Source organism: Spea bombifrons, chromosome 1 (assembly GCF_027358695.1).
Source record: "Spea bombifrons isolate aSpeBom1 chromosome 1, aSpeBom1.2.pri, whole genome shotgun sequence".
NCBI lineage: Eukaryota > Metazoa > Chordata > Amphibia > Anura > Pelobatidae > Spea > Spea bombifrons.
This window is the reverse complement of record NC_071087.1, coordinates 163,918,813-163,929,667: the sequence shown is the minus strand read 5'-3', so window position 1 is coordinate 163,929,667 and position 10,855 is coordinate 163,918,813. Positions and strand designations below refer to the sequence as shown.

Genomic DNA, 10,855 nt, shown 5'->3' with positions numbered 1-10,855 from the left:
TGCCCAACCTTTCCTAGACTTTTGTCGGGAACTCTTAATTGTCACGTGACACAGAAGCAGGCTCTGATAGGCTGCGGTCCAAGAAACCGAAAAAGCTTCTTAAAAGTCAGCGGGACGACAGCTTTAACGCGAGCAAACGGCCGCTACGTCTTCAGGCTGAGGAGAACTCCCATCATGCTCAGGCGCACCGGCAGCAACACCCCACACTGCGGTGCAAAGATCTGCTTATGGCGGCCGCGGGGAGGAAAAAGCAGTGACCTCCCTAACGATCTCACTCTCAACCTGCGCGGAATATGGGGGCAAAGAAACCCCAGAAGTGCCCGCTTTCTGCCCGAAGCAGTCCGCGAGTTACTCGGATCGTTCCATTCTGGGACAAATTTTGCAAAAAAATAAAACCAAGGAAAAAGATTAAACAGATAATAAACCGTGATTTGGGGTTTTACCATAATTACATTTTTTGTTAACTTTTTTTCCAAGGACCCGATGGATTTTAACTCTTTGGGTAGCCAACGAATGAGAGACCTGGGGGGGGTTAGTGTTGTTGCCGCTGTATATTATAAATACCCCGTGGAGGGGATCTTCTGTGAGCCCCCCCCCGGCCTTCTCCATTTATTGAGGACAGTTGGGGTCCGACTCGCTAAGTCCCCCCTTCTGTAGCGAGTAGGTGGAGGAGTCCAATGATGTCACTCTCTGCACTTAACCCGTTCATTGCCAGCTCACTCTACATGACGGGTCTGCGGCAGGAAGGCAGATCGCCGGGGGGGGGGGCCGCGGACGGTTAGAAGACCCCCAGCTCGGTCAGGTAGGTGTTGGCCTCCAGCAGCAGCCCCCGGGCGTAGACGCGGATCGTGTAGAAGAAGGTGAGGAAGTCCTGAGTGCCGAAGAACGTGTCGGACAAAGCGAAGCCCAGCGTGGAGGGGATGAAGCCGCGGCCGTACTCCACCATCCACGTGCCGGCGCTCCACTGCACAGACGTGGCCTCCCCCGCCGCATGCACGATGGTGTCTCCTGCAGAGAGAGGGGGGGGAGATACGTTACCCGGGGGTCTCGGCCCTCCACGGCGGGAAAAAAAACAACTCTCTGTTTAGTGGATAAAGCCCACGTCACCGTCGGCGCCCCCTGTGTGCGGCGGCTGTCACTGCACGGGACCCCCAATGCACCCACCTGGGTAAAAGATCTCGCTCTTGGTGGTGCCTTCCTTCCACTGGCGGAACGTTCCGGAGAGAATGGTGTCCGAGATCTCTGCCCAGTAGCGGCCTGGAAACCAGAGGACAAAAATACCTCAGCGCAGCCTCCACCGAGTGCCCCCCGGAACCCCCCCGAACATGCGCGGCTTCCACCGAGTGCCCCCCGGAACATGCGCGGCTTCCACCGAGTGCCCCCCGGAACCCCCCCAACATGCGCGGCCTCCACCGAGTGCCCCCCGGAACATGCGCGGACGTTAACAGGCTTCAGAACCGCAGCGCTCACAGGCAGGTTCCTCAGCGCACCGGAACCAAATCCCACGCAGCGAATAACGGAACGGGAGGAGAAAAGAGAATCTAACGCTTCAGGAGCAGAGGCTGAGACGGGATGGAAGGAAGTTTTAGTTTACTGAGAGGGTGGTAGATAAGTGGAACAGCCTCCCAGCAGAAGTGGTAGAGGGTAATACAGTGAGGGTGTTAAACATGCGTGGGATAGACATACGGCTCCTGAATCTAAGACGAGACCAACGACTGATTAAGGTTTGAGTCGTTACAGCGGGAGAAACGGGCGACTAGACGGGGGCCGGATGGGGCCGATCTGAGAAATGCAGGCAGATTAGGGAAGGACTCCGACCTTTAACCCCGAACCTGTAAATAGAAGACGAGGGGGACGCGGCCCGGATCACCTCGCACTGGAACCCAATACATTCACGGCCTGCGGGGGAGGGGTATTTACCCCGAGACTGGGGCAGCTGGGGCTCCATCCCAAACCATTCTTCCCTGCAGGAACTGGGGGGGCATCTAGTCTGCCCGTTACTGGGGTAATAATACTTCAGGCAGGGGCATTCCTGGAGCCGTCTCTGAGACCCACCCTCCAGGGGTAACAGGTAGAAAAAAGGCTGCCCCCCTTATAGGCGGAATCAGGTAGACCCCCGCACTACAATTTGGGGGCTGTTTGGCTCGTTGCCCTCACCCCTCTTACTACAACCAGATCTACCCCATCACAGAACTACCGAGCGGGGCCACCACGTACCGAGGGCACGGGGAATGCTGATTGGTTGAAGCCGTCTCAGCGACAAACCCACAGGCAGGAATAAAATACACCGTCCGCCCGCGACGGGGTCTAACCGCCTCAAATCTACAGAGTCACCGTACGTGTGGCCCCTCCGCCGGGCCCTCACTCACCTGAGTGGCCACTCGTGTCCACGGCCGTCCCGAACAGCAGCACGTACTCGGTGAGGGAGGCGTGGAGGAGGCACATGGAGCCCATCCAGCCCCCGGCGTTCACAAACACCCACTGCAGGTCCTCGTCCGGCAGGATGTGCCCCGGGTGCTTCCTCCGCAGCTCCGTGATCATCTTGGAAAAAGCCACCTCGTAATCCAAACCTGGGGGGACGGGGCGAAAAAAAAGGGGGTCAGGGGGGGGCAGAGAAAAAGGGGGTCGGGGGGGCACGCAAAGAAAAGGGGGTCAGGCAATACTAGACGCTCTGCGGGCAATAAGGGCAGCACAAGTGTGTCACTACCCCAGGGACTGAGATAAACACCCCCGGACAGTGCCAGTTGGAACAAATATGCGTTAATGCCCCATGAAACTTGTCAGTGCGCCCCCCCGGGAGTGGTAAATGCCCCCCCGGGAGTGGTAAGTGCCCCCCCGGGAGTGGTAAGTGCCCCCCCGGGAGTGGTAAGTGCCCCCCCGGGAGTGGTAAGTGCCCCCCCCGGACTCACCCGAGTACTCCTTGGCCAGCATGGCGATCTCCTCCCGGCTGAACTCGTAGGACTTGTTGCTGAGCCAGGCCTGCAGCAGGTGCACCAGCCCGGCCAGCATTGCCAGCAGCACGGCGGCCCAGAGCATGCGGGAGGAGCAGCACACCATGTCCGGACCGCAGAGCAAAGAGCCGGCACGCAGGGTGACACGGGCCCGCTTCCTACTGCAGCATGCAACACGGACCAATAGCGCGCGAGGAGCCAACGCAACGACCAATCACATCGGGATGTTGACTACGACGCCTCGGGGGGCGGACCACAGATCGCCTGACAGTGCAGAGTGCATGGTGTGTGTATAGCCAGTGACAGGTCGATGGGCGGAGAAAGAGGCGGGTCCAGGGAATCACCTAACAGAGCAGAGAACGATGTATTTGCAGCGAACGGCCGAGAGATGATGGGCGGAGCGAGGGGCGGAGCTACGGCTACCTTGCACCATAGAGAAAGCGTCTGTAAGGCTATGAGGGGATGGAGCGCTAAGGGGGCGTGGCTAAGTCTCAAAACACTGAATTAAGGGCTGTATTCTCTAAGCTGTGACACGTGCGCGATGGTCACTTTTGCCAGCTATCCCGGTTCAGCCAGGAAATTCCTGACAGCGAAACTGTCATCGGTAGTGTCCCAACAACCTGGCAGCCCTGTCGGTGAAGCTTGTTACCGCATGCCTTCCAAGCCTCGCTTTACCGTACTGCCTAGTGCGAGTCTCTTTGCGGCCAGAGCGAGGCTTGGAACGCACGAGACCGGAAGTAATCACTTCCTGGATCTTTGGCGCTGTGAGCATGGAGTCAGCTGAGCCGGAGACAGCCGCCGCCTTCCACCCCAGCGGTACCTGAACCCCCCCCCCACCATTGCACTGGCTGAGCATGATGAGATTTCCCTTCATCAGCAGCTCTAGTTCCAGAGGCCGTGCGCTCTGTATTATAGACGCAGCCTCTAGTATAGCCACTGAAGCTGCAGCTCCAGAAGCTATACTCAGATCGGTTAACCCCATGAGCGCTTCCTGGCAGTATACTGGGGGACGCAGACCCCGTTACTTACCCTGTACCGTAAGCGCGGGTGTATTTTTTTTACCCCGTCCGCGGCGTCTAATAATCACTCCCGCCCCGTGTGATGTATTTCCTAGGCTTGTGATGATTTCAATGCTTATTGAGTCGCGTATTTGAGACCCCCGAGGTTCCCTGAAAATCCATTTCTAAGCATTTCCTTTAATATACCGGTCGGTGCTTCCTGTCCCCCCGAAACCAAGCAAAGCCGGGCCGATAGCTGTCAGACTCTGATGATTGCGGTGTCTAGAGCTCTGGTGGGTTAGGCAGAAGCTGCAGCGATGGAGAGAAGTTTCTGATTACCTCCTGCTTTCTGTGATTCTGATAAAAACCCAGAACCCGCCGGCAGATCGGCCCCATCCGGCCCCCATTACTCCTGCTGTAACGACTCAAACTTTAGTCGTGGGTCTCGTCTTAGATTCAGGAGCCGTATGTCTATCCCATGCATGTTTAATACCCGCACTTTATTACTCTCTACCACCTCTGCTGGGAGGCTGCTCCACTTATCTACCACCCTCTCAGACATTGTGCTTTTGTATTGCAGAACATCAGCACGTTCGGTATAACCCGCTGCGTGATGAATGGGTGCTGGTGTCTGCCCATCGCATGAGGCGGCCGTGGCAGGGTCAGGTGGAGAAACCTCCGGAGGAAAACATTCCCAGATGTGATCCGGGTAACCCGCTGTGCCCAGGGGCCAAGAGAGCCGGCGGGGAGGTAGGTGGACGCCTCACGGTATTGCCGCAGGTGGTGATGCTCCAAGGTCATCCTCGGACTGGTCAGGGAGTCCGGCGTGTTCCGCGGAGCGTCCGTCCGAAAGAAGAACCGTTTTACTGTAAAACTATCTAATAAATGGGAAATTGATTAAAAGGGAATCTCCCACCCCAAATATTTTTAATATATTTATTATTGATATAAAGTTTTCAGGCAGCTGCATATCAGCCGTTTGTATGATTCTCGCTCTGTTATCTGACCCCCGATCTACTAAACCCCCCGACTCCTTATCATACTGCCTGTGGGGAACAATAGAATGCCTCAGTCTTAATCACCCAGTCAGACTCTATGATTAATGAAAGTCTATGGAGGAACGGACTTCATTAGCATCGCCATAAAGCGTCAGCTCAGTGTGGTGATTTATAAATAAAGTAGAAACGTTTAGAAGTCTGCGGCGGGTGAAGTAACCGCGGCGTCTCTCGTTCTCTCTCCTGTGAGGTGAATCCGGAATATTCCGGGACGTTTGTCTTTGAAAATGATTTTCCAGCTTTGCAGCCGGATGCCCCAGAGCCAGGTAAGGGTCTGTGCAGTGAGTATACTGTAGGGGAGGAGGAGGGGTCTGTGCAGTGAGTATACTGTAGGGAGGGGAGGAGGGGTCTGTGCAGTGAGTATACTGTAGGGGGAGAGGTCTGTGCAGTGAGTATACTGTAGGGAGGGGAGGAGAGGTCTGTGCAGTGAGTATACTGTAGGGAGCGGAGGAGGGGTCTGTGCGGTGAGTATACTGTAGGGGGAGAGGTCTGTGCAGTGAGTATACTGTAGGGGGAGAGGTCTGTGCAGTGAGTATACTGTAGGTGAGGAGGAGAGGTCTGCGCAGTGAGTATACTGTAGGGAGCGGAGGAGGGGTCTGTGCGGTGAGTATACTGTAGGGGGAGAGGTCTGTGCAGTGAGTATACTGTAGGGGAGGAGGAGAGGTCTTTATCCAGCATTCAGTATCTCTCACAGCGTTAGTAAATAATAATAATGCTCTCTGTCCCCCCCCATCTCTCTGTCTCCCCCCCATCTCTCTGTCTCCCCCCCCCCCCATCTCCCAGGTCCCAGCGAACACCCGCTGCTGCAAGCAAAGTCTGCCCAAGGGATCTGGTAATTGTTCCTAAACTTTGAGGCTGTCAGAATCTCCCAGCATGCTCTCTGCTCCCCGGTCCCAGCAGCAGGTGACAGCCGCACAGGGGGAGGCGTTCCGCTGCTGATTAAACCAAATGCTGGGATTTGATGTCAGTTTATTAACTGCGAGTTCTTGCCGCGCATGCCCCTGAGCCGGGTGACCGCGTTCTCCTCCTGTCTCCGCAGCCAGGTCATGTGCTTCCACCCCTGGTCAGACATTACTCTTCCGCTGATGTCCACGCAGGAGATCCGGGTGGTGATTGACAAGTGGGCAGAGATCATGGAAGATTTGGGGGCCACGTACCCTTGGGTTCAGGTGAGGCTGCGCATGGTGGCTTCACATTGTAGACAAATGTAATGTCATCCTCCTTGAGGGCGTTGAAGGTAAAATGGGACAAAGTGCTTTAAGGAATGGTGTTAGCTACATAGATCGGACTTCCAGCAGGAGTGGTAGCACAGGGCTGTCCAGCTCCCTTCCTCAAGGTCCAAAAGTTTTTCAATATGAGAGCCTAAACCTGGCAGGGCTGTGGCCCTTGTGGACAGGACTGTGGAACACAAAGGAAGCAAAACGGAATCTTACATATAGTACAAGGCATGCACTCGGCACGCGTGTCGGCGGGAAGTATAGCGGACCCCGCCAGCAGATAATTATTTACATGTTTCTGTTTCCCCCCTTTAGATCTTTGAGAATAAAGGCGCCATGATGGGCTGCTCCAACCCCCACCCGCACTGCCAGGTGAGCGTCCGCCAGCCCCGGGCACTGAGTCTTTAACCCTTCTCAAAATAAATAATTGCCGTTCTGCAGGGTATTTAAGAATTTGTAGGGATCCCGTTGTATGTTTTTATTCCGTGCGCGTAACGATATAGAACGTCTGCGTACGAGATTATTCCTGATTCTAATTCTTCCCGCAGTGTAGGACCGGAATACGACAGGTTAATGACATTCTTTGCCGAGAGAAAGTGACCCGTCCCTGGGGGGAATCGAACCCCCGACTCTTGGTCAACAGCCAAACATTCTAACCAATCGCACCATAGAGAAAAATGTCTCCTTTAAGAGGAGGCAGTGAGACCCCCCCCTTATACCACGTGGTGCCGCCATCTTGCTGCCCCGTTGCGGGGTATAAATCTCCCCGTCGCCCTGAGGTATCTGTGATAATAGCGTTACGGAGGGACCTGCGCGGCTGGAAACATCTCTAGCGCTAGAGGCTCCTGCGCCGTCCACTAAAACAACGCGGGGAGAGAACAGGAAGCGGCTTCCAACTTCCTGCTCAGGCTGATGCAGGGAGAGAACAGGAAGCGGCTTCCAACTTCCTGCTCAGGCTGACGCAGGGAGAGAACAGGAAGCGGCTTCCTGCTTGGGCTGGCGGGAGGATCTCGATGCCGCCTGCACTGAGGGATCATGGGAAACGGAGGGGAATTTGCATGGAATAAGTGTGTAAACGTCACTTTTATGACTGTGGCTGACTTCGCTCTCCTCGGTAGATCTGGGCCAGTAACTTCCTTCCTAACGAAGCCCAGATAGAGGACAGAACGCAGAGGGGCTACCTGGGCGAGCACGGAGTCCCCATGTTACTGGAGTACGGGAGGCTGGAGGAAAAGCGCAGGGTGAGTGGAGGAAGGGAGAGTGACCCGCGTCGGGGGGGGGGAGGGACCCGCGTCAGGGAGTGGAGGGGGTTGGGGAGCGGTGTGTATCGGAGCGGCGAGGGCTGCGTTTTGATTATTTCAGGCGGTTTCTCGTGTCGGGTTTTGGGGTCTCTCGGTAACGTGTGACCGGCTCTCCCCCGTCCAGGAGCGCGTGGTGCTGGATAACGAGCACTGGTTGGTGGTTGTTCCTTACTGGGCCGTCTGGCCGTTCCAGACTCTTCTCCTGCCCCGTCGGCACGTCACCCGCCTGCAGGACCTGAGCGACGCAGAGAGAGACAGTGAGTGCCGGGCCTGCCCCCTCCGAGACCCCCCGGGCCTGCCCCCTCCGAGTCCCCGGGCCTGCCCCCTCCGAGACCCCGGGCCTGCCCCCTCCGAGACCCCGGGCCTGCCCCCCCCCCGAGACCCCAATCCGCTAAGCTTTGTTTGTTGCCCTGTATGGGGCTGGGACTGCTAAGTGCAGACTTCGTCTTATTGTCCTTCGCAGGCCTGGCCTCCATCATGAAGCGCCTTCTCTGTAAATACGACAATTTGTTTGACATCTCCTTCCCGTACTCGATGGGCTGGCACGGTATGTAAAGGGGCCGCGGGGGCCACACGCACCGGGTTATGGAGCACACTTTTCTTGCTCGTTTAGGGGATGGGAGCTCAGCTGCGTTTAGTATATACAGAATACTTCAGCTCAAGCGGAGCCGTATGTCTATCCCATGCATGTTTAATCCCCTCACAGTATTACCCTCTACCACTTCTGCTGGGAGGCTGTTCCACTTATCTATCACCCTCTCAGTAAAGTAAAACTTCCTTCCATTCCACCACAGTCTCTGACTCTCTAGTGTTGGATTCCGGTTGTAACTTTCCTCCTCCTTTGAAATAAATTCCCTCCCGTCCTTTAACCCCTTTTTATATTTAAATGCCCCCCCTCCCCCGAGCCGGACATATTGAGACCCCTCAGTCTCTCCTGATAATGTTTATCCTGCAGACCATTCCAGTCGCCTCCTCTGACTTCTCTCCAATACCCCTCTCCCCAGGACTGTCACAATACTCTAGGTGAGGTCTCTCTCTCTCTCTCTCTCTCTCGTTGCGCGCGGGGGCCGCCTCTCTCTCTCTCGTTGCGCGCGGGGGCCGCCTCTCTGTCGCGGTCTGACTTCCGCTGTCGTTCCTCAGGGGCTCCCACCGGCTCCCATCTCTCTGATGACTGCAGCCACTGGCAGCTGCATGCGCATTACTTCCCCCCACTCCTGCGCTCAGCCACTGTGCGCAAGTTCATGGTGGGATACGAGATGTTGGCTCAGGCGCAGAGAGACCTCACTGCAGAGCAGGTGAGTGTGCACCGCGGGGGCAGCATGCGCGGACTTGGACACGTGTAGCGGGGGCAGCTTAGTGAGGGGGCATTTTAGGTCTGTAGCGTATCACATACTTTGTGGGGGTCGAGACGGCTGAATGCGGGAGCGCAATAACGTGACAATAAGTGTGAGTGTGCGTGTTACTATGGAAACGCCCCCGCTGTCCGTAGGTGTCAGTCTCGTCCCGGCAGACGCTGCCCTTTTCCGGATAGTTCTGTGAAATACTCGCTGCAGATTAATGGGTTAATGAATGGTTTTGGAGTAATTCTAGGAATATTGCGATGTAAATGCAATGTGTTTTTGGGACTCACGTGACCTCCTTTCCTCGCAGGCGGCCGAGCGTCTCCGGTGCCTCCCCGAGGAACATTACAAGCTGAGAGATTTGGGGGCATCGTCGGTGAAGTGAGATTGCGGGGGGAACCTGCGCCGATGGGTCTTTTTGAGTGGATTTTGCACTGCCACCGGCACTGGATCCCTGCACGATCGCTCCCGCCGACCAGAAACAGCAGAGCCTGGCGCAGTCTAACAATGAAATGTTTAATTCTCTGCATGAGGAGCGGGGGCCGAGTCGGGCCGATAACCGTCGTGAAAACCGGAGAGAAATCACTAGACTCACGCGTTCGGAGTCATGCAAATTTTAAATTTAACAAAATTATCCAATTTCCTTAATTCATATGAAATTAAGCAAATTATAACGAAACAGAGAGTTTTGACTTTTTTTCTCGCTCCCCCCTCGCTGTCTCGCTTCCGTGTCCCGTCTCCTTTCCCGCAGCGCCGCTTCTTTCTTCCTCCTCTTCTCCTCGCGTTAGCCGGTCCTCCTCCGGGCACACCCTGTGTCTGATTGGAGGAATATTGAGAAAGCTGTCTGTGGCCCCGCCCCTTTTGCGGAAGTTTTCCAAGGGGCCAGAAGAATGCAGACAGACGCTGCGCTTGGCTGTCGGCGATGCTCTTGATTAGATGTGATGAGAGGAAAGAAGCGCCGCCGGGGGGGTCGCGCTTATTAAAGGCTCCGGCTGCGAAATCGTCGCCCGCCGAGGGAATCAGAGGCTTCTCTCTACAGGAGGCTCGGCCATCAAACATTCATGTGGAGTCGGGGCTCTCGGCGCAGGTCACGCGGAGCCTCTCAGGAGTATTTAAAACATGAGGACTGAGCGCGTCGTTTTGTGTCATCGGCGCATTCTCTGCAACCGGACCCAAAATTTAACAAATAGAAGAAATCTGGGGGTAGAGAAGTTGGGGTAGGGAAAGGAGGTTATGATAGATAATCCTCAGCTGTTGTCTCTGTAAGTCAATTTGTTACGTCCTGTCTACCCATTGTACAGCGCTACGGAATTTGACGGTGCTATATAAAACAATAAATAATAAATGAACCAGCCTCCCCGCAGAGGTGGTAGAGGGTAATACAGTGAGGGGATTAAACATGCATGGAATAGACATCCGGCTCCTGAATCTAAGACGAGATCAACGACTGATTACTGTATATAATAATATAACCCCCCCCAGCGCTGTATACAGTAATATAACCCCCAGCGCTGTATACAGTAATATAACCCCCAGCGCTGTATACAGTAATATAACCCCCCAGCGCTATATACAGTAATATAACCCCCAGCACTGTATACAGTAATATAACCCCCAGCGCTGTATACAGTAATATAACCCCCAGCACTGTATACAGTAATATAACCCCCAGCGCTGTATACAGTAATATAACCCCCAGCGCTGTATACAGTAATATAACCCCCAGCGCTGTATACAGTAATATAACCCCCCAGCGCTATATACAGTAATATAACCCCCAGCACTGTATACAGTAATATAACCCCCAGCGCTGTATACAGTAATATTACCCCCCCAGCGCTGTATACAGTAATATAACCCCCAGCGCTGTATACAGTAATATACCCCCCAGCGCTGTATACAGTAATATAACCCCCAGCGCTGTATACAGTAATATAACCCCCAGCGCTGTATACAGTAATATAACCCCCAGCGCTGTATACAGTAATATAAC

At 55.0% G+C, this 10,855-nt stretch overlaps 2 protein-coding genes across 2 annotated transcripts; one reads left to right on the top strand and one right to left on the bottom strand.

Moving 5' to 3' along the window:
- Positions 1-408: 408 nt before the first annotated feature.
- On the bottom strand, positions 409-3,143 carry SIGMAR1 (sigma non-opioid intracellular receptor 1). The gene is made up of 4 exons (XM_053448760.1): positions 2,910-3,143; positions 2,370-2,570; positions 1,165-1,257; positions 409-1,008 (listed from the first exon to the last, which is right to left on the bottom strand). Exons 1-4 carry the CDS (start codon positions 3,055-3,057, stop codon positions 779-781), a joined length of 672 nt encoding a protein of 223 aa, XP_053304735.1. The 5' UTR covers positions 3,058-3,143; the 3' UTR covers positions 409-778.
- A 510-nt stretch (positions 3,144-3,653) lies between these two features.
- Positions 3,654-9,541, top strand: GALT (galactose-1-phosphate uridylyltransferase). The gene is made up of 11 exons (XM_053448750.1): positions 3,654-3,767; positions 4,530-4,699; positions 5,195-5,270; positions 5,788-5,836; positions 6,044-6,173; positions 6,537-6,593; positions 7,340-7,462; positions 7,647-7,779; positions 7,986-8,069; positions 8,663-8,817; positions 9,173-9,541. The coding sequence occupies exons 1-11, from the start codon at positions 3,722-3,724 to the stop codon at positions 9,245-9,247; spliced, it is 1,098 nt and encodes a 365-aa protein (XP_053304725.1). The 5' UTR covers positions 3,654-3,721; the 3' UTR covers positions 9,248-9,541.
- The last annotated feature ends 1,314 nt before the right edge of the window (positions 9,542-10,855 follow it).